General features: G+C 34.1%; 1 protein-coding gene across 1 annotated transcript in view; it reads left to right on the forward strand.

Annotated features, from left to right (window-relative positions):
- Positions 1-24,710, forward strand: part of DACH1 (dachshund family transcription factor 1) — a 396,950-nt gene that overhangs the window by 332,936 nt on the left and 39,304 nt on the right. The window contains exon 7 of the mRNA XM_010978779.3: positions 19,947-20,098. Within this exon, the coding sequence (XP_010977081.3) occupies positions 19,947-20,098 (152 nt within the window). The remainder of the gene's footprint in view (positions 1-19,946; positions 20,099-24,710) is intronic.

The following is a 24,710-nucleotide window of genomic DNA, read 5'->3' on the forward strand; positions in this document are numbered from 1 at the left end:
CTGTGGTCTTTACTCATTTCTCATAGTGGGAATTTGATTTTTCCCTCTCTGTTTTGGTATTTTTCCTTTCCTCCTGTCTCTCTAGAGGGAGATCAGAGCTTCTTTCTCTATGCTGTGATTTTTCTCCTTTACAGAATGGATGCTTGTTAATTGATGTGGTAAACCAAATGGAAAATCACAGTATTCCAAATTCAGAAAATCTGTAGGTATGAGGACATGATGCGCCGAAGGCTACGCAGTCGTCAGGATGCCAAAACAGATGGGTGGCGAGAAAATGCTTGTGGGTGGTAGACAGCAAATAAAGGCCTGTAAGCAGTGGGCATAGTGAAGTTCTAGAAAAAAAGTATATGCGTGAATTCGGGAATACTTGACCATGGAGAATTGTTTTCTGTGTGGGATTTCCAAAACCAGAAATGATGAGATGGGAAGTGTAAGGACTATCAGTCAAGGGAAACCAAGATACTGAGCGTGGAACCAAGACACACTTTCTGGCAGGGGATTGGCCCCAGTTATAATATTAAGAATAAATCCTGTAGAGAAACAAGGCAGGAATGTAATCACTAGGAACAGTACTGAGGGCCACCAGCAGATCAGTAAAGACAGGCTGATACTGACTTTTGGTTTGTCTAATCTCTTAGCTTGAGATGCCTTATATTTCTCCTCCTGCTGATATTAATGATTAGTTTCAGTGATGTCTGGAATTTGAATCTCTGGTTAGGATCCAAATGGCATGAATGTAGAGGCAAGGGAAAGAAAAGAAGGTAATTATTACAATTCTAGATTTACTTCTAAGGGGGAGAGCATAGCTCAAGTTGTTGAGCGCATGCTTTGGCATGCACTGGGTCCTGGGTTCAATCCCCATACCTTCATTAAAAAGAAAAATAAAGTAAGTAAATCTGATTACATCCCCCAACCCCCCAAAATGCTGCTAGATTTGCCTCTATAAGGAGCCAGCAAGGCTTCTTCCTTTTTTTTTTTTTTTTTTTTTTTGTTGTTGTTGTTATTGTTGTTTCTCAACTTTTTTTTAAAAAAAGAGATCAGGTATTCTTAGCTCAAAGTCTTTGATAAGTAAAACAAATCTTTGTCTCAACAGGAGCTGCATTGGGCACTTATATTCCTTCCTCCCTACAACTTGCTGCATCCTGGAGTTTTCTTTCTAATTTTCTCAGTTTGGTTAATAGCAGTACTTTCCCCTGGGTCTCAAGTGCACCAGCTAAGACTTTCTTTTATTTGACTTTGACTTCTTCATCATTACACAGTTTAGTCACCAATTCCTATGAATTTCTTGCCAGCATCTCTACAACTGGAGTGTCTGTTGATAACGAGGCTTGAAATTGGAGTTTTCTAAATGGGCTGCCACCTCTGTACGCGTATTTCTTGCATCCTCTCATTGTCCACTCATGCTTTTCTAGAATTCTCATTGAAGCAAGGACTAGGACTGGTAATGGTCCTCTCTCATTGTTCCCTGTTACTGTCAGCATTATTCCTACAAGAACTTCATAAGATTTCAAACCAGATGAAGTCTTCAGTAAGAAAAAAAGCCCAAGTGAGGAAATAATATAAATATAATTTCAAATTCTGTCCATGTCTTTACTCACTGTATAACCTTAGGAAAATTACTCAATCTCTTTACGATTTAGTTTCTAGTTTCTTTTATGGTGGAAAAAAAAAAAGGATAATACTATGCAAGATTTTTCGTGTGAGAATTGCATTAAATAAATTGCATAAAAATTCAAAGAAAGGTCTAGTACATAGATAAAATAGAGCATTTTATGGCATCATTGTAACAATAAACATTTTGGATCCAACTGAATGCTGCAATGAAAGAATATCTAAATAAAATAGAACATAGTTGTATAGTGTAATTCCGTACAGCACTTTAAATGAATAAATAGATTTATATGAGCCAACTTAGATAAGTCTCAAAAACATGATACAAGTTGGAAAAAGATATTAATAAAGTATGATATTATTCATGTAGATTTAGCCCCAAACTATGTTAAATGTTACTCATTATTACACATAAATAGGAATATATCCAGGTCTATATTTCTATAGACTATCTACAGCTACAGAAACTAAAAAGAAACACTACAAACACATCATTTTAGTTGACTCTGAGAAGAAAGGGAATGGAATGGGACTGAGATTAATCAGATGATAAAAGGAGCAGCTGTGGAATTGGGCAATTAAGTGTTCGTTTTTTGGACATGTGAATTTCAAGACGCATATTAGATATCCCGTGGGAAGATGTGAGTCCAGAGATGAGGGCAGATGAGGCAAAAGGTCTTAACTAAAGTTATAAATTTGGAGCCATCAGCATATAGATGGTATTTAAAGGCATGAGTCTGAATGAGATCACGAAGGAATGAGTATAGCAAAGAAAAGGGGTCAGATGGTGTCTTGTAATATTTTGAGCTTGAAAAGATTAGCTAAAAGAGAGGAGCAAAAGGAGACTAAGAAGAAGCTGCTATTGGGGTTTTGGGAGAAGAAGAGAGAATGGTGTCCTGGAAGCCAAGGGAAGAAAAAGCTTCAAGAATGAAGGAACCATCAGCCTATCAAGGGCTGTTGACAAGTGTGGGAAGTCCTGGGAACTGTCTATTGGATGTGACAATATGAAGGTCATAGTTAATTTTGATAAAGGTAGTTTTATTAGAAAACTAGGAATAAAAAACTGACTAGAGTGGCCTCAAGATTCAATTGTGGAGAGATGACATGACAGAGTATAGACAGTTTTCAAAAAGGGATATGAAAAACAGTAATTGGAGGGAAGGATGGCATCAAGGGAGAGTTTCTTTTTTCAGTTAGAGGGGATATATTATTAGATGGCTATATGCAGCTAGAAGTGTTTAGTAAAGGAGGAGAAAGTCTATGTAAGAGAGGACACAACTGCCGGAGCAATATCCTGATTCTTTAGTAAACCAGAGACAGAAGAGAGAGAGTGACTTACTTGATATCATCACTCAGCTTTTTTCAAAATGCTAGAATTCAGATTCAAATGCTTAGAGAAAATGTAAGCCAGTCCTTCTCCCCCAAATTTGCAGCTCCCTGTTCAAGATGGAGATCAAATTACACCCAAGTAACCAAGTAACAGGATACATTTTAGCACATTGTATGTTTACATGGCATATGTCTAAAATGATACAAAGAAGTACAAGTTATTCTTTTGTTTTCATTATCTTAGAGAAAATGAAGATAGTGAGAGTAACCGGCATAAAAGCCCAAGAGAGAGGAAGCGCAGGACAGGAGAGATGAGAGGAAGGGTCTTGGCTGTTCTAAATGAATGAAGGCCGCATGGAGTGCACTTTAAACATTTGGGCTAAATTTACAGCTGAATTTGCTGACCCACAGACAAGAGAGTAAAGAAGCTAATGCAGCTATGATTTTTTTTTAAATGAATAGAAGCACATTTCACATACAGTGTAAGAAGCACCTTGGTAGTGACCCTGAGGAAGATTTAAAAATCATTCCTTAAAAGAATTTCTTAGAAAACAAGACAGTCATCACTAAGACAGGCTCACCAGGAAAACATTCTTTCAATTTAGCCTCATTTCTTTGCCTATTAGTGAAATGTGGGATGGATTGAAGAGATTTCAGTAAACATATGGATAAGGTATTTTTTTAGTGTTTAACTGTTAATAATTAATAGATGATAGAGGAAAATATACTAACATTTAAAGGATCAAATCTAAAGTGTAGAGAGTTTTAAACCTTGACACAAATTTGAGACAATAAATTATCCTTTTTTAAAAATTATTTCTCTTCCCTGTATACTAAGATTTTAGCCATGCTTTAAAGGCTTATATCCTGATTATTTTTCATTCTGAACTTAGATTTCTTCTCCTCCAGGAAGTCCAAAAATGAGCTAAATATCTTTATTTCCCCCAATATTCATCTCTTCTTAGCTTTGTTAGCATCATACCATAGTATACTGAATTTGGTATTCATCCATAAATATTTCTAGAAAGACTAACTTCTTTTGTTTTAGTTTAAGTACAGTTACAATGTGTCAGTTTCTGGTGTACAGCACAATGTCCCTGTCATGCATATGCATACATATATTTGTTTTTGTATTCTTTTCCATTAAAGATTATTACAAGAAATTAGACATAGTTCCTTGTGCTATACAGAAGAAACATTTTCTTAAATCTATTTTTATATATAGTGGCTAACATTTGTAAATCTCAAGCTCCCAAAATTATCCCTTCCTGCTCTAAGAAAGACTTTCTAATTTGACTAATTTGTCAACTGACACATTTGGCAAAATAAAATATATTCATATTTTCAGAATTACTTTGGTTTCCTACAAACTGATGAAATTTGTGGTGAAATTTAGTAATTGTGAAAATTAATTTGTAATTGAAGGAAATACCTTCTTTTCAAATATCTTGACATTTTTGAAGCAATTGTTAACCTAGGTACTATGTTTAAATCTGTGGAGAATTTGTGTACTATAAACAAAAAGTTAGGGAATAGATTTTAGAATACATTATAAAAGAAACAAAGAAGACGTATTTGTGATGATTCCAACTGAAAGTAAGAGACCAATATAATTTCTCTCCTGTAACTACTGTCCTGGGCCAAAGTAGGTGAGAGACATATCAGAATCTTAAGAGTTAATTGTGAGTTTTGAAAATTCATACAAAACATAACATTTTAACTTTTTTTTTATTATTATGGTAGTTCTTTAAATTTTCTAATTTAAAATGGCATTAAAGAGCAATGTGTTTTTCATATTTATCGAGTGCAGGCTAAAACCTGCATGTTTGCTTTGCTTGTTCAAATATGAAGCACTTTCTAATAAAGTTGAAAATTTGAATTGTTTTCCAATTTTCCATCAGTGTTAAGTCATTTAGGAAATAGTACTTCAATACATATGCTACTTATAACTTGGTTAATCTTAAAGTATATGGGACAAAAGTAATAGTAAGACTTCCAAGTTCTACCTGGTTTCTTCATTCTTGTGAAATCTTACTATATGGGAAGGAAGAATAAGGAATGAAAGATAATTTATTATGTCAAATGAGCATATTATTTATTTGCTTAAAGCTTTTGGTGATAGTTTTTAAAGTAAATTAATAATTTAAATGTAGAACAGTTACTGACTGACTAAATGCAGCAGAGCTCTATATACCTATACACCTGTATGTACACAAATGCTTACATAACTGTGTGTGTCTGTGGACAGTCATTTGTACACACATATACATTCACATAATAAACTTTTCTTTGAGTTTCTTTCAAACACATTAGATATTATAGGGTTATTTTGTCTATAGTAATTGAATTTACCTACATCTTTCTTAATGTGCTGTTAAGAAGGTTTTTTAATTAACTAATATATCTGCTGGCAAATTTGAAAATTCTGAGGAAACAAAATGCACAGAGATAGCTTGAGAAATTAATTCATCTTATTTTGAAATTATTTTAAAAGTTTATTTATTCACTCTACACATATTTCCTGAGAGGCTAGTAAAGGCAAGACACCAGTCAAGGTAGAGGGGACCCGATATCATCAATATAGAGCAGAACATGTTTCTTAAGCCACTTGCATGTAATTAGAGGAGACAAACCATAAGTAAATATACAAGGATATATTGAGTAGCAGTGATTTGAATTTAATGTGTCAGGGGAATGAATTGTCCAATGGTCATGTCGGAGAAAGTAGTTCTACATTCTCAAAGACATCTGTGACTAGAAAGAAGGTGCCATTTCCACAAGATGATCAGCCATGCCCAGCCTACTCCCAGACATCGTGGACCACAGCCTCCTGTCCAGGCCAGCAGGAGCTCTTGCAGTTATGGCCCCCTTACTTCTCTCTCTCCATACCAGCCACTCACCTCACCCTCCCTGAGTCTCTTCTACACCATCCTTCCTCAGTTCCCTTAATGTAGGATCTCTTCCCAGCTGAGATTCTTGATCTACGCTACATCTTCTAACTCAACTGTGTCAGTCCTTCAGGATATAAAAAAAGTTCCTTGAAGTGAATCTGAGGCATCCAAACATATAGGATATAAAGTGGAAGATAACAAGAAATCCTTTAATGGGAAAATTTGGATTGATTTGGGTTGATTTGATCGAACAACTTGATTGGGTATTATTTATTTGGATTTTTAAAGTAATTTTCACATGTCAAACAATTGGTCAAATTAAATTTAAAAATCAGTGATGAAGGAAAACTGACACAAGATGTCTCATTTCTGTATCCAGTTTTTGGACATTTTTTGAGCCAACAGATGTGTTTTTCTTAAATACGACACATTAGAAGCTCAGAAAAACAATTCTGTAAATCTGACAATGTCACCTTTTTTCTTTGCTATAAAGAACAAGTGCTTATAAATTGGAAATCAATTTTTTAAAACTTAGATATAGTAAAGGTCCAGGAATTCACATTCTGTTTTTCTGCTCTGAGAGTTGCAAAAGAGCAGCTGTGCTGTTTAAGAATCCCCTCCTCGCCAAGGGAAGAATGCTGACAATGACATAAACGTACACTCTTAACTTTTTATATTTCCCTAAATCCTCAAAATTAGTGCTCTCCTTTGCATTTTTATACGACTAAGTTAGAAAGCAGTTAGTTTTAAAGGAAGAAGTCATAAAATCTCAATAGGTAAAAGGGATAGAAAGGTCACTTAGTTTAACCTCCTATCAATTCCCAGGGAAGAGTTTCTATAATATTCCTGACAGGATGCTTATCAACTTTGCATGGACCCTCTCTGTCATGGGGAATCCACTATTGCCCAGAGCCACCAACTTATATATATATGAATCAAATCTTACTGTTTTCTCCCCATACTCACTAGTTCTTTTTCTGCACAGGGTAACCACAATATATACGTAATTTTTTTTAATTGGAATTTTAACATTTAGAATCTTAAAAATCATAAATAATTTTTATATGCTAAGTTCATATTTCTAAAAGAGCAACCTAAACTGAAAGCACTTTTTCCTTTTTTTTTTTTTAAATGGAGGTACTGGAGATTAAACCCAGAACCTTGTACATACTAAGGACACGACTGTACCACTAAGATATATCCTCACTCCACGGAAAGCATTTTATACTATACACTTTTTTTCAGTCATTCAGACTCAACTAATTTAAAATGGAAACTAACCTCAGCTGAAATTTGTCTTTATTAATATAAGAACAAAGCACTTAACAAATTAACCAGTTTGGACAATAAATTACATCAGATATTCAAACAATCCATACTGAAAATGTATAATGTGCCAGGCACTGAGGTTACACAGGTAAGCAAGAGGGACAGAATCCCTTCTCTCACAATTTTTCTAGGTTAAACACAATCAAGGAAACAAACCTGTAAAGAAATTTGTTTGATTATAATTTTCATTGAATTTGATCATTTGAAATAGTCTTGGGAAGATGGTAATTAGTTGATATGGATGGCGGGGGCGGGGTGTGGTGGTGAATTGGTTCAAGCCAGTGAAACTGAAGATGTAGAGCTATCAGGTATCACCTCAGGAGACTTTGCACATTCACCTGCCATGCTCCAGGTCTCAGAAGAGTGTGGCAAGGGAGGTGAGAGTTAAGGGACCTATTAAAATACACCTGTGGCATGGAAGGAGTCCTTATGCTTAGTAAATTATCAGACTTACGTAAACTAATTTATCTAGGTCAGCAAGCTGATGTCTAGCTTAGGGCAATGTCCCACCAGCCTGGTACTTGGTATCTTACCAGAGCAGAGTGGTAACAGGACCTGTGGGAGCTCCCAATACAAGGATGGAGCACACTGATGAGGCTGGGGGTGGGCTGGGGTGGATCTGATAGACAAAGAAGTCTAGACAAAATTCTTGTGGGGTTACATGATGACAAAATTCAGGAGAAGCTGAATTAGAACAATGCAGTGGACAATCTGTGATGGTAGCCAAGAACTTTTTTTGTTTTTGTATTTTTTAATTAAGTATAGTCAGTTACAATGTGTCAATTTCTGGTGTACAGCATAATGTCCCAATTATACTTTTTCATAAAAGGTTATTACAAGATATTGAATATAGTTCCCTGTTCTATACAGAAGAAATTTATTTTTTTATCTGTTTTTCTATATGGTGGTTATCATTTGCAAATCTCAAACTGCCAAGGATTAATTGTAGCTGATAAATGGATAAGGCATGACACCTACTCCTTTTGAAGTAAATCTCTTAGTATTTTTTGTGTTTGAAGAATCTTTAAGGATACCTTGCTTTTTTTTTCCCCAAACATCATGAAATGCATGTGTCAGTTTAAAAGTGATACTTTCATGGTTAAATATCTCTTACAAGAAAAGTATAGACTTTGTTACTATGGTGACATTTGGGAAAGGTTTGGAGTGGAGAAATTTATAGGGAGATGCCTTTACGGGCTACTTAAAGTTAGGGTTGATTTTAAAGTCTATTATACTCATGTTTGGAGTTTTCTAGTCCCATGTGGGGAGAATCTTGAAATTCAGTTCTAAGGTATCCTTGCTTCAAAAACGAATAATCATAAATGTGATAGTGAGAGGAGTCATTCTGGGGGAATCTTGGCTGCTTTGGATGCCCAGGGAGTTGGGTTTCCAGGGAATACATAAAGCCTTGATCAAAAATTAGTGAAATAGAAAATCTCTAAGTTTTCTTTCCACTCTGAGATACAATAATTTAAAATTATTTTCTTTTTTTGGAATGTATGTTACCTGTACATATTTAGACACACATATCAAATTTATTTTTTAAATTCTGGTAAATAGCTTATATTTTACTCTGGGATGTTTCAGGAACATAGATTCTGGAGCAAGACTACTTGGGTTCAACCCAGCTCCTCTCCTTAGTGGTCCATTTATCTTGGCAAGCTAATTTGTTTTTACCTCTATCTGCTTGTGTAAAATGAGGCTAACACTAGTAACAACCTAACGATTATTATGAGGATTAAATGAGTGAATGCATGCAAAGTGCTTAGAACATTGCTTTGCACTCACAGAAAACACTCAATATAAGCTAGTTATTTTGATGAGAATGATAATGATCATCATACCAATGCCTCTGACTTTTTCAAAGAAGGATGAGTTAATGGAATCTTTCCTGAGTAGCATTACTTTTATGATAAAAACGTTTTCATTATAGAAAATTTCAAACATGCATACAATTAAAATAGGATAATGACCCCCCCATATACCTACCCATCATTCAGCTTTAACAGTGATTGTCTCAAGCCCAGTCTTGCTTCATAAATTCCCCCATCCAACTCCCCCTCTCCCCCAGAGAATTCTGAAGCCAATCCTAAACATGCGTTTTTAATTGAAGTATAGTCCTTTATAATGTGTCAATTTCTGTTGTACAGTGAAATGCCCCAGCCATGAATATACATACATATATTCTTTTTCATTAAAGATTATTAAAAGATATTGAATATAGTTCCCTGTGTTATACAAAAGAAATTTTTTAAATCTATTTTTATATATAGTGGCTAACATTTGCAAATCTCAAACTCCCAAATTTATTCTTTCCCACCTCCTTTCCTCCTGGTAACCATAAGACTGTTTACTATGCCTGTGAGGCTGTTTCTGTTTTGTAGTTGAGTTCATTAGTGTCCTCTTTTTTTCTTTCTTTTCTTTTTTTTTTTTTTTTTCTTACATTCCACATAAGAGTGCTATCATATGGTATTTTTCTTTCTCTTTCTGGCTTACTTCACTCAGAATGACAATCTCTAGGTTTTCCTAGGGCAGTCTATGGAGGCAATAGAAATAAAAGCAAAAATTAACAAATGGGACCTAATTACACTTATAAGCTTTTGCATAGCAAAAGAAACCATAAGCAAAACAAAACGACAACGTATGGAATGAGAGAACATATTTGCAAATGATGCAACTGACAAAGGTTTAATTTCCAAACATATTTGATTGGTTGATACCTCTTTATTTATCTCCAGTGTTTATCTCTTAAAAATGAGGATTCTTTTCCTTAAATCACAATCACAGTATCATTATCACCCCTAAAATCCCTTAATATTTATTAAATATCCTGCCAGATTTCACACTTCACAAATTGTTGAATGTGATGTATGTTTGTGGGTATGCATATCCCTGGAGTCATTCAGAATGTTACTTTTCTACTGTATTTCCTCTAAATTGATGCTATAACTTTCCATTAAAAAAGTGAAAGTTTGCATACTGGGGTTTGAAAAAATTGGGGTCATCACTCTCGGGCTTGTTTTGTCTGAAAAATGAAAAATGTCTACCAAATTATTTCCAAAGCTACTTCACACTTTTTGTAACTTCATGCTCATTGTAGTCTAAGGCCCACGTACAAATCCGAGTTTAAATAATCCACAATGCCAGAATGATTTAATACTTCAGGGGAAGAATTTGAGAATTGTTCTATATTATTCACTTAGCAATAAGATTCATTTTGGGTTTGGAGACTCATAAATGGAATAGAACTGGAGTATACCAAGCCATGACACTATGAGGGTGCCTAGTGTTTCTCCTTTTCTCTCAACTGCTCAAGTAATATTCATTTTGAAAAGGCCTTGGATTTATGTGACGCCCTGTTCCCCGCCCCCAGCCCTCTGAAAATTCTCAAAGCGCATTTCAGAAACTCATTTCTGGCAGATGAGAATTTAAGTAAATTGGCCAAGGTCACAGCACAATAAGGGCAGAGTTATCAAGGCAATGCAGTTTCCTGCTTTTGCCACCATCCATGAAATTAGAGTGACTCCACCCCTTAAAATGAAAGGGTCTGCTTTTTATTTTTTCTGAAATTATAAAGCATGATTTGGATTTCTTTTTTTTTTACCATTAACTCAGACTCTCAAAAGTGGTCTTTTAGGGCTATAAAATGTTTGTGTGTGCATCATTGTAACAACTCTAACTGCATATATTAGACCCTAGACAACTTTGCCTTAAAGAGGTTGCATTTTTTTTGTTTGAGCTGAACCATCAGATTTTCTTTTCATGCAACGTGACATGATGAAGCAGCTATCTGTAGGAACAAAACTAGTTCACTTTCTGTGGGCAAGCACAGACGGTAAAGTAGATTATTAAAGTACACAGAAATAGAAAATTAGATCAGAAGTGATGTTTTACTGTGAGGTCTTCTTTGGGCCCTTATAAAATGAGAAAGAAGTAACCTTGTTCTATTTCTGAGTCTTGAAAAAAGCCTCGTAGCTGGCATATCACCTTTAATTAGGTTTCAGCTTTGGGGAAGCATTTTACCAGCCCCCTTTCATTTATTTTTAATGATGTTATCACTAACAGGCAAACAGTCCCTTAATAAAACAAAAACAGTTTCTATATAAAGCCGGGTGTACATGTCCTGAGTCAGTCATCTAAAAACAAATGTTATGATTGTTTCCGTTGTGCTCTTAGAACCCTTAATGGCCCTACTGTGCAGATACGCAGAACACAACCTCGGAAATACAACCGTGTCTGTTATGCAGCTTTTAATAAATGCTTTTCCATGTTCACTTGCAGTATCCGCAGTGAGCTTAAAACTACAGGGACAGGGAAAAGACAGAAAGGTCAAAGAAGGGACTCTCTTCAGCATAAGCTATACCAGCTCTTTCATAAACACTTAAGATTTATGACTTTAAGAAACAAACAGGTGTGAAAGCCACCCAAAATATTTTAAAAGTTAAATCAGTGTGTGTGTGTGTGTGTTTGTGTGTGTGTTTAATGATTGGTACCATTTTATTTTGCCAAGAAATTCCAAGTTGTAGGAGGAAAAATAAATCTCTGCACAGACACCTGAGTGCTTTAATGTCATCTCTTCCGCTGCCAAGGATATTGGTGAGTTTGCTGTCAAGGCCAAGTTTGGAAATATTAATATGTAGCCTTATTTAGAGTTTCCTCCTTGCATAGATTTTTGGAATACAGATGCAGAATAGACCAAAATTAAAGGCTCTCTTTTGAGAATAATGGTAGAAAATACAAAGCTCTTAAGGGAGCTTAGGATCCCTATTCTCCTTGGCCTGTTACCCCTGTGTGGTTTCCTTATACTACCCTTCCACCTTCCCCTGTTTAGATATTGCCCAGTATTCAATGCTCACTTCTAACGGACCTGGCCATGACCATTTTATTTTTTTCTTTACTCTGTGCTCTAACTCGCATCATTGAAATATAATCTCTTCTTTTTCTGAATAACTACTGGGTGCCATTTGAATCAACCTTTTGGCACATAACCTTATTGAAATTGTAATTACGTACATTTCTGTTATCTTCTTCCTGGAGCTTCCTCCTAACCCAAGATAATGTCTATGAAATTGCCTTGTAATCAATAGAGTGGTTTCCCAGTAGAAAGTATTTTTAGATGTGGTGTAACCTCAGGGTAGGGAGACTATATCCTTCCCATTTCTGCATTCTGTACTCCTCCAGCTTTTGCCTCCTCTCATCTCATTCACATATCCTTTCAACAGATATTAATAAGTTCTTACTCTCTGTGAGGGAGCTGAGATATATGTTCTATTTCTTCCCTTAAGGAGTGGCCCCTCCCTAACTTTTATCAGCGTTTCAAAGGTAAACTACCCAAAAGTCAAGAACTGCTGATAGAGATGATGCTGCCTATGTGTGTAATAAATACTTTATGCATTACATTAGGCAGGTCTGTGAGCTGGGTGTAGTTTTTGGCACATCCCTGGCATCCTGATCAACACGCACAATGATCTTCTTTGCATATTAAATTTTTCCCTTCGTTCACTCAGACTTGAAACCCAGAGTACTAATGTTGTTTCAAGTATATCCAAGGAACCTCTTGAGTGTTTTTAGGCTTCTCAGTCTATTTCTCCAAAATCTGCACTGTTTTCTTTTTTGTGTAAGTCAACCTACCTGTTTCCTTTAGGACCTGCTGCCTGAAGAGAAATTGATAAACTCGTTCATACCCTTTGGCTTTCTCTCAAGTTATTTATATCACAGTTAATTTTAACTGTTCACTGAACTAACTCAGGCTTAGTTTGCATAAGGCTACTATAGTAATATATAGTGATAATGCTATTATCAACATGATATTTCATCATCACAAGCCTCATTAGAGAGAACTAATACAGAAACCACAAGCTTACGGCTCATGTTACAAGATCAGGGTTACTTCCATGGTGCACAGAAGCCAAGTTTACTACAAAAGGAAATTTCTAATAAATTTAGAATTTTGTAAATTATTCATATATTTATTAGAAAGTAGAAAGCATGTTAATATACATAACTTAATTGGATTTAAACTATAATCCTTTGAGTTTGTAGTCATTTATTTAATACATAAATCAAATGAGTCTCATAGAACATAAGAGATGGATTCTCTGCTCTACTATTTGTTAATACTCGATAAAGCCAGGAATCAAACTCACACTCTCTGAATCTAGCTTTTCATTTTATCATAATTGTATCACATTATGGTGACAGTTTTATTAAATAAATAGAGTAATTTTAAATCCAGAATTGGAAAAGTGGGCTTAAAATTGAAAAAGAGAAATAAACAACAAGGTCATACTCTATAGCACTGGGAACTATATATTCAATATTGTGTAATAATCTATACTGAAAAAAGAATTGAGAAGTTTTATATATGTACATATATACATATATATATATGAATCACTATGCTGTATACCAAAAACTAACACAGCATTTTAAAGTGACTATACTTTTTCAATTTAAAAAAAATAAGAAGTAAGCCTTATTTCATGATATTCCTAGATATTTTATAAGAATTAGAATAGATACATGAAAACTTGTGACCACTTTTTGATTTAAGATTACAAACTGGTATCAGAATTATTAGTTTTTCTTGTCAAATTAAATCCAGGGTCCTAGAGTCAAAATGAACTGTGACTGAGGTTAGGACTTAGGTCAATTTAAATGATTGTGTTTTATGTCTGGGTATAAGTTTCAAACACTTTTTTAATGCCAATTCCTAATTTTTTTTAGCTTATTCATGCCTCTACTCCAGTTGAATAATGTGGCTGATGAGTTTACAAAATACCGATAAATTTAACTTTATATACAACTGTAATGGGAATTGATAAAAATGAGTGAGGAAAATTTGTATTTGTATAAATAGGTATTCATTTTTCAGTAGAAAATTGAATTCTCCAGAATTTTTGTCAACTTTTTTTGTTTTTACTTCACCGGTATAGGAATATAGCCTTTTCATGCAGATTTTCAGATCACCTGTAAACATTAATTATGGCAATTTTTCCATTTCAATAATACTGCTCCCTACTTCATATCAATATGAATAATTGTGAATTCTCTTAGAATATATGGTTCTCTAAAAGCGAGCATTTTTCTACTTGGAATTTATGGTGTAATAAAAGATATCAGAGACAAAGACATACACACACACTTGAAAGAGAATATATAATTCAAACCCAAAGGGATTAGTTATGAAAATAACAACTGAGTTAGATTTTATTAACAGGAAAGAAAACATTTTAAAAAGTAGAGGCCCATTATTTTTTTAAACAACATTGTTCCTTAGGATATCCTGCTAAATTGTTATGTGTGATAAGATTGGAGGGAAAAAGCCTGTCTCACAGAGACATCAATCTTAGTGATAGTCATTTATTGATAAGTGACTTAAAATATGAGTAGAATCATGAGATAAAATGATGAGAAGAATGAAATATCATTTTTTCATACATCCTTGATTTTGGAGTTTTAAAAATATTTCTTCTCTTTTTTGCTTTGTCTTTATATTTCAACTTATGTTAATTGATTATGTGTTGTTACAATGGTCATTATATTTGTTATATAATTATTAAAATGTTAATCAATATTGTGTTACATAATTATTAAAATGTTAATCATTTTTCTTGTCAAAAGATGGAATCATTTTTTAGTTTATAATGTGTGCTGTTCTAGTTTCTTTCAGAAAACCACTGTGGTTCCCTGTAACTAAATTAACTACATGAATACTTTAAAGTTAATAACCACTCTTTCATAGGACTTTACAAACAACAAGAACTCTTTTGAGACATGGCATAACTACTGATTCCCTATGGATGTGGAGTACCTAAAAAAATTGTGCCCTAGTTAACTCAGCTTTCAAAAGTGCGTACTTTATTCCAGGAAGATATACCTATCACTGTATCAAATTTGCTGTCTTAGGTGTTGTGTGTGCCTGACTTACAGAGTTTTCAAATTGCATCAAAATTTATCAAATTTTTAATTTGATAAAATGAAGCAAGATAATTTAAGACTCCTTATAAAATGGAGTTTGTAAGCATAAGTATAACCAATAGCTTTCTCTGAAATTTTGTGTTTGCATGACTCATTCTTTTTCAGATGTTAACTGGATAGTCATAATTCTTCAGAATTTGTAATTAGAAGATATTAAAATTCTGATTCCAAACTCATGAATTATCACTCTCCAATCAATATAGGTGAAACCTCCACTTAACTAATTTTTATGAATTTTTATAAGAAATAATACAGGATCTGCAATTTTAGATTTGAGTAATACTAGAGTTTGCCTCATTCAACCTGCTAGTTTTTTTTTTTTATTTTTTCAGTTGAGAAAATTGTAGCCTGAAGTAGTTGTTACATGTCCAGAGTAGCTGATACTAACTGGACACTAAATTATTTTCATTATATATCCTAAGGTTTTCAAAAGTAGTATGCACTGTTTTAGTTATCTATAGCTGTGTAACAAATTGCACCAAAACTTGGTGGCTTAAACCACCAAATATTTAAAATCTCACAGGATCTGAGTATAACTTAGCTCTTGTTTAAGATCTCATCCATTTGCAGTTATGTTGTCAGCTGGAGCTGCATCCTTATCTGAAGGGTCAGCTGGGCAACGGGAATCTACTTTCAAGCCAACTAACATGGCTTATGGCAATCCTCAGTCTCTTGTCCCATGTTCCCGCACAGGGCTCTCATTACATTACAGCTGGCCCCCCACCCCCTGAGCAAGAAATGTAAGGAAAAGGAGAGTGATAAATGAAAACTACAGATTTTTACAACTGAATCTTAGATGTGACATCCCATCACATCTGTTTTATACTATTTGTTAGATCTAACTCAGAGTAAGGGGAAGGTTCTCTACAGGTGTATAGGAGGGAGGAATTATTAGAGGCCATCATAGAGGCTACTGGGTACCTACCACATGTCCAAGAAACTGCTTCCCAAGTACTTGTCAAGTAAATGAAAATGTTTATTTATTATTTAACTCTTTATAGTAAAACATCTCATAGATAATGAAATTGGAATATGGATTCTTGGTTGAACAATGGTATTCTGTGTATATTATTCCTGCTGATTTTGTCCTGTGGTTATGAAAAAGTATGTCCTTGTACTTATGATATATGCAGTGAAATCTTAAAGATTAAAGAGGGAAAATGGTTTGAATATATGTACACATGCACAGAGCAAGTAAGGGAGAGAGACCAATAATTAAAAACCAAATATGGCAAAGTGTAAACAAATGTTGAATTTGAGGAAGGAGCTAGATTAGTTTCCCAGGGCTGGTTTAACAAATTGGTAGCTTAAAATGGTAGAAATTTATTTTCTCAAAGTTCTAGAGGCCAAGAGTCTAGAAACAAGGTGTCAGCATGAGTGTGCTCCCTCCTAAAAAGGAGAATCCCTTCTTGACCTCTTCCAGTTTCTGGTGGCTGTCAGCATTCCTTGACTCTGGCCCCCACATTCCAATCTCTATCTCTGTCTCTACTTTGCCTCCTCCTCTTCTCTGTAGATCTCTTCTTCTGCCTCAAATCTCCCTCTGCTTTTCTCTTGTAAGGACACTTGTTATTGGATATAGAGCCCATTGTACATCAGGATGATATCCTCATCTCAAGATTCTTAACTTAATCATATCTGTAAAAACCTTTTTTCCAAATAAGCTAGAATTACTAGGATCCAGGGATTTGGCATGGACATATATTTTGGGAGGCTGCCATTGAATCCACTACCTTAGAAGTATATAGAGATTCTTTGTCCAGTTCTTCCAACTTTTCCGTAAGTTTAAAATTATTTAAAAGCATAATATTAAAGAACAAAAAAAAGAGATTACATTATTAAATGCCATTGTAATTCAAAACGCATTGCATCCAACAAGCTAACTTTCTTTAAAGATAACATTCTTAAAAATGTACAGATGTATCAAATTGGAATAGGTGCTTTGTGAATTTCTGCTTCATCATCATTCACTGTTTGAAGTCAGTGGAGATTATGTGATGTCAAAACTCTCTTCCGTGTTGTCTGGCCTCTCACTTTTGCTTTAATCTTCTTAAAACATTTAGGATATCAAAGGTCACTTTTATTTCAAAAGGAATAACTATGTTCCCAATTTCACTGTCTTTGTAGGAAGACTAACTGCAACTTTCTATGATGTTAACTTCCGCAAGATGACAACTTTCTCTCGAGTAGTAGGGTCTTGAGGCCCGAAGGAATGTTTTCATTTTGTTTGTTTGATCTTTGATTAGTTTGTTTGTCTTCCTTTCAAAAATGCATGTCTTAAGAATCACTCTTCTTTTTTTTTCATTTCTTTAGTTATCATTGTGCCCTACATTTGATTGAGTTAAAGTGGCTTTACACAGGACCTCCACTATATAAAATGACAAATGAGTAAATCTAACCAAGTAATTCTACACCAAGTGACAGCCTGTTAACACTTACCTGAAGCCATGAGGACCAAGATCAATTCCACTGAAGCAACTGTAGAAAAAGAACATGTACATACACACAAACACACACACACACACACACTCCCAAATGCATACCTACACATAAACAAGGAGCAATTTAAATCCTATACTAGGAAAAAATGGAGTAGCTAATGGAACAATAATGGAAGACAGAAAGCTTTACTAAATACAGGAATTAGCCACTTAGCACCTGGGATTCGTCGCTCGAGTCCAGATGATCCTCTTAAGACTTGCATATTGCATTTCTCACCATTATTTCTCCAGTGTATAGCTCGTTGTTTAAGTTAAGTAAATACTGGTAATATTAAGTAAATATTAAGTCCATACATACCTAAATGTTTATATCATGATTGATTTAATGAATAGATTCACACAGTAGCCAAACGTAGTCAAGCATAAACGTGCTGAAAAATCAAATAGTCATGGAAATGATGAAACTTACAATCAAATATGTATGTGTGTGTATACATACATTTGATGCTTTTTTCTTGGACAACCTTTAAGAGTTGTGGAGTCATAGACTCTAAAGCTGAAAGCAAACTCAGACAGCCCTCTGGTTCTATGCCTTTTTTCAAGAGACAAGTAATTATTATCCCCATGATCTATTAAGCCACATTTTTTTCAGCATGTGACAGCTAAGGAGATGCTGATCAAAAAATATTACTCTTTATTCTTAAATAATTTCACATGCACATAGATGTTTAACAAGTGCTTTTTTGGAGCTATTAGGAGAAAACACAAGCAGCCTTGGTTTTGGTCTGGAGGAGTAATTTATGAAAGCTAGGTAAATGATGTCCAAGATCACCTTGATCACATTAGTCATGCAGTAGCCCTACCTCTGCACTGCCATCTTTCTTTAACCCTAGTGACAAGTGTGATTTAAAAAACACACACACAATGAGTCTTAATCAGGCTGCTTACTCTGTTTCTTCTTCTAGTACCTGCTGCCTCAGATCATCTGTCAGTAAGTTAACAGAGGAGGGAGTGGGCGGAGAAACTACAGAGTGAGTAAGTGAGCAGGAGAGGAGTGTAGTTAATAGAAGGCCTTGTTTCCATCACTCCCCTCCCCAGCCTTTCTTCCCTTTTGGTTCATTAACTGGAAACACGGAAAGGCGAGGGAGAATGAATTTAACTGGTTCTGACATTAGTTAGAGACAGAGAAGTAGGGCAACTTCCATCATATTTCTGCCTCAGAGAGCGGTCATTGGAAAAGATGTTGTGCGCTTAGGTATTGTAACGAAAAATAAAGAAATGATTCAGAACAGTGGAATCAAACTATAAGCATAAAGGCAAGTGTGCTGAAGCTTTTAGCCACTTGCAAAAATTGAGAGATACTATCAGGACTGTGCAAATACCTTGCTCTGATTAATTTTCCTGGGGTGAAATAGAAAAATATTTATAAAATTGAGAATCCTGCCATGAATGATATTTTCTCCATGATATAATAAAGTAAAATAAGCCATAACAGGTGTCTCTCTCAAATGAAACTGTAAAGATGTTTAAATAATAAAGAACTGAGTAAGAAAATTTTACTGTAAGAGTAAAATGAATCTGTGTTTGGACATTGCTCTAAGCTCCTTACAATGTTAGACAATGTTCAATAAACAAACTAATTTATCTTATAGAGTCTTATATTTGATTTTCTAAATGTTGTGTTGGGAGTTGCATGTGACTGCCCTTCTTTAGACCCCTTTTTATGTATAAAAAGCTAGTTTTTTCAATGATGAGAGGTGTTCAAGTTCAAAAGAATTAGATTTTTAGTTTTAATAATATTGAACAATTCAGTTATAATTGAGAAAATATACTTGACTCCAGTTTTTCTTTTTAGTTATGGAATTAAAGGTTTCAATTGCATATTTGTTTGTAGATTCCTTAAGAATAAATTTGAACAAGTCATTGATATATAGTAAGGGTTAATTGAGAAAGAAACACTAGTATACAAAGCATTTCTCTTTATTCGAAGCTCTAGAAATATTCTATTGTCAATCCAAACAGAACAAACTAAAATGAGATAATTGGGAAGGTGCCCATAAAGTCAGCCTGAATATATTATCACAACTATATATGAGATAATATTTGTTTTAAAAAGATTCTATGGCACTGTAAACTCAGTCTCATTAGAGACTGCATTTAAAAGGCTTATAAAGTTACTCATTAATGTTATCTTGTTGTATCTCCACAGCTTTTTCATTAAAGAAAATTCAGCAGAAAGCATTTTCTCCTGATAGCAGGAACCAATTTGCAATAAATGTTCTGGAAACCACTAGGGAAGCCATTACTGAGGTCTAATAAAAACAGACAAGCGTAACTTGTTCTATATTTTTGTTTCAATCACATACAGATGAGACCCCGCTTTCCACACCAACTGCAAGAGACAGCCTTGACAAGCTCTCTCTAGCTGGCCATGGACAACCACTGCCTCCCGGATTCCCATCCCCTTTTCTGTTTCCTGATGGACTGTCTTCCATAGAGACCCTTCTGACTAACATACAGGTAGGACTTCTTCACCATCTGGAAGAAAAGAACATGGAATATTCAGTTGTAAATTTTTCCCAAATTCATACTCTTCCAGCTTGACCACCTCTTGAGATTGACTGAACCGTGGCATTGAACTCTTTCTAGCACTTGAAGATTTTAAACTTACTACGCTAATCCAGTTGGTTTAAATATACTCAAATATGTGACACCTTAATAAAACCTAGATGAAAATGACCTAGGAGTTTTAGAAATTATTCTGCCTAAATGCTCTCCTCGTCGCCAGTGAACGGGAGGAATCTAACTGTTTAAGTTTGCCTGATTTACTAAATGACAATACCTCAGTTCTAATAAATATTTAGTTATTTTTAAACGGCTGGCCTTCCAAGGAGGAAATATGTTTAGTCATTTCAAATATGTCTAATATGAAAGAATAAAAAAAACCCCTTCTTTCATAAATAAGTTTATTTCAGTTAATAGGATTTCTTCAAAGAATAGACTTCAAAAAGCCATCCAGAAGTTTCCACGGATTTCCTATGTGGTCCTCAGGATGTATATTTTACGTACAGTACATTATGAATCAAAAATACTTAGAGTTAACAATAACATAGAGCATGGAGCCAAAATAATAAGAGTGTTTGGGATAAAAGAAAGCATAATTTTCTTGCCCACACATGAAGTGATCATGTGGGCCCCAGATGGAGATTTTTACTATCTACTTCTCCATCCTTAGAGCAGCCAGTAGTAGTAAGAACGTGTTCGCAGACATTGTGCTGGAAATTTCCTTCTTTAAAGTTTTACTCTAGCACTCGACCCTTAGTGATATTTTTCTGTACACATTTCCTACCACATTAAACTTTCTCCCAGTAGAAATGTAATTAATTTTATTTACCTCTCCAAGGACATAAAAGAAGGCCTTGAATGTAACATATCCTCTCATCTTTTAATATGGCATTTTTAATACTAATGTAATTAGAGTCTCCAGAACTGTATTCAACTTTAAGGTTTTCTATCTCAGCAATTGAAATAAATCATCAGTCTCACTTAAACTTAATCAAGGACAAATAAATGATTATATTTTAAGACAAACATAAAACATTTTTTTCCCTAAATCTGGCCCATATTCTTGTTTTCTGAGGGAGAGTTTTTAATGAATGTCTCTTTTGTTAAATGCTTTCAGAGAAGATCCTTCAACATTTCTTCATTGAAACTCTGAGACATAAGGGAGCAATTCATTTTCTTATGTATAGAATCCCATACGAAGCAGAGTATTTACGTAAAATTCTCCATCGAGTTATATGTATCTTCACTAACTAAAGCCTCTTTAACCAGGAAAGTGGGAATGTAATTTCAACTTCAGCAGACAAAATATTTTTGCATAAACGTTGATCAGTGTAAACCAGCCTGCTCACCTGAAGAGGGGATTTACACAGGGACTCTTGCCCTGTGTGTGAAGGCCACACCCCTAAGTCAAATACTGTCATTTGGGGAGTGTTTATTCCCCATCCACAGGCAAGTAATACTCAGACTGGAAATGTTATCTGTGTTACCCCAGATTGTAATGATTTCTTTAAAGAAAAAGAAAGGAAATGTACAGATTTTAGACAATTTATTTTATTGAAGGTATCTCCAGGTTTAATATACTTTCTAACCTTCCAGTCAGCCTTGAGGACATATTTTAGAAAGATTTGATCTTGAGATGATAGTCAGGGGAAACTAAATTATTTATTTCTAGTTCCCAGATCATAGGAATCTGGATTCAATAAAGTTAGAACACCTACAGTAAGAATACATCATTAAAAATAAATTATGCTTGTTGACTTCAGTCTGACATATATGTATGTATGTATGTATATAGAAGTAGCTATTATATATTTACATGTATAGATTTAATACATATACACATGTATATGTGAATGCATATATGTGTAAAGTGATATAAAGATTAAAAATCTTACTGAGTTCCATGCACCGTAATATAAACACACAAAAACGTAATACATATGTACACATGTGCATCTACACATATACACGAACAATGGACATACATGCTGGATTTATGTTCAGTAATGGTTTCACATCATTTTGCTAAAGGTCATGGATGCTAGCTCTTGTATTATTGCCACATATACTGAGTTACAGTAATATCCTAGGAATGGTATAGAATGTTTAAACAGTCATGACCCTGGCTTATTGGGCATACAGTATAAATGTGTTTGCTGTCCAAATTCTAATTTGGATAATTACATTCTGTCTACCTCAATTTCCTCTGCAATTTCAATTATATATAATGGGGTTTTCTACTTTGCTTCAAGTGGTAACATATTTTTGGTGTGATAACTTTAAAGTTCCATATTTCCTCTGAAGGTATTTTATCACAATGGCAATAAAACGAATTGAGCTGAAACTATTTACACTTTTTAAAATCATACAATTGCATGTTTGAAATTAAAGTTTTATTATGTATATTTGCTATTTTAATTAAACCCAAAACTTTGGGTTATATTTAAATTTAATGCATGTATAGTCTATTTTTTCTCAGAATTAATGACCAAAAAAATCTTCAAAGTAATGTTTAAGGAGTTATTGCTCTAATTTTTAACTCATGATAGTCTATAGTTTGATCATTTTCAAATGTAAAATTTATAGTGGTCACTACAGATGTCCCTTCCATGACATTATGGAAATTGAATTTTCATAAATGTTATTTCTTTGTGCTTTAAAAGAGGGCCAGTAGAAATACTGTATTACTTGTATTTTAAAATACATTATGTACACAAAATATAGGACAGAGAAAATATATAGTATAAAGAATATATATATCATATATAGTATAAAAATACATGTAGTAGAAAGAATATATATGCTGTATATAGTATAAAATATATATTATATATCTTTGGATACCACATTTTGGTTACCTTCTGGAACTAAACTTTTTTTTCTTAAAACTTGAGTTTTTAGAAATTAAAAGTAATAATGCATAGATATTTACAATAAAGGACAGTCATCTCACTTTAGTGAAGGACACAGATTCATTCTAGATTTTGCCTTTTACAGTTTTTAAAAATGTATTTTATATTGAATTTTATTTGTTTTTTTCAATGTGGGAGATCTTTCATTATGGCTGCCTTACTCAATGTCCATGGAGAACTCCCTTTGAGATTTTTAGGTGAGGAAATGAGATATTCAGTATCAATTTACTGGATGTGACACCTTGATCACTGGCTGCCATTTGAACACACTGAAAGGAGAATTTACCCACTGTTCTCAGTCTGAGCGTCCATGCTATCAATCAGACCTGGCATTTATTTGTATGGAGGATTAGGAGCAAATAATTTACATTATTTATCATATTACAAGAATTACTTTAAATGGCTTACAAATATTAAAATCAGAATAGGAAAGTAAGTAAAAAGTAGAAAGGTAAGTGCTGAAGGCATATGACATAAGTGAATATATGATAGGAGTTTGGTTCACTGTGGTTTGTCTATACAGAGGTATTAAACAAACAAAAAAGACTTAAAAGAGATGCTGAAACCACAATGAGTGCCAGTCCCTAATTGATTCACTACTGTCTAATAACTAAACATAATCCAACTGTGGTATTTAAGAAGTATCCTCTACTTCTATTTTTAAGGGAAGACAATGAAAAATAATTTGACCAAAAATACTCTGATTATACATACTCTAGTCTTTATATTTCAATATCATGGCCAGTAATGTTATAGTCTACACAGTTTAAAAGAAATTAATAGTCTTTTTCATTTGCATTACTAATATATAATTTCAATTACAACAGAGTTTGACAAAAGAGTTGGTAGGAAACTTTCAAAAAGATAAACAACAAAATAGTACATTGGCTTCAAAATACGGGTAGACTAAGATCAGATATACTGATCTCGCATTATATCTCTTTATCTTTAATCATAATAATACATTATATCTTCTCCCCTTTGTTCCCATTACCACATGTGGAAAGAGATCATTAAAAAAAAAACAGTAAAATATAGCCAATATTTTAAACAGTTTACTCTAATGAAGAGAATAGCATTAATTTCTTAAAAATCCAGACTATGTATCTTGTTTACTAATTTATTCAACAACAACAATAACATGAATAATTTAAAAAAACTACTATTTCTTGAACAATCTTAATGTGTCATTATTCAGGAAAAATATTCCTGTGTGTCTCCCCTCCTCTGCTTTACTACAACAGTGCTTCACTTCTGACATTTCTCATCACCAAGAGTCTGGTAGTTTTCCTCACACCAAGCAATTCTGCAACACCAGCTGGGTGCCCTACGATTTAACTCAGTTCCAGCACTATGCGGCGATAGTATCAGATCCCACAGGTTAAGAGTTCAGTCCCACAAGAATGCTCTCTACCCCCACTTCCATTGCCAACTGCAAGTCCAAGTTATAGCTTGTCCTTGTGACCAACCGGCTACAGATTGAAGGTTCCCACCACCCCCTTCACAGATTCAGTTCATTTGTTACAGCTCACAGAACTTAGAACATTTCACTTACTAGGTACCCAGTTTATTATAAAAGGATATAACTCAGGAACTTCCAGATGAAAGAGACGCTTAGGACATGTTATGTGGGAAGGGGCATAGTGCTTCCATGC

This window comes from Camelus dromedarius, chromosome 13, assembly GCF_036321535.1.
Source record: "Camelus dromedarius isolate mCamDro1 chromosome 13, mCamDro1.pat, whole genome shotgun sequence".
Classification (NCBI taxonomy): domain Eukaryota; kingdom Metazoa; phylum Chordata; class Mammalia; order Artiodactyla; family Camelidae; genus Camelus; species Camelus dromedarius.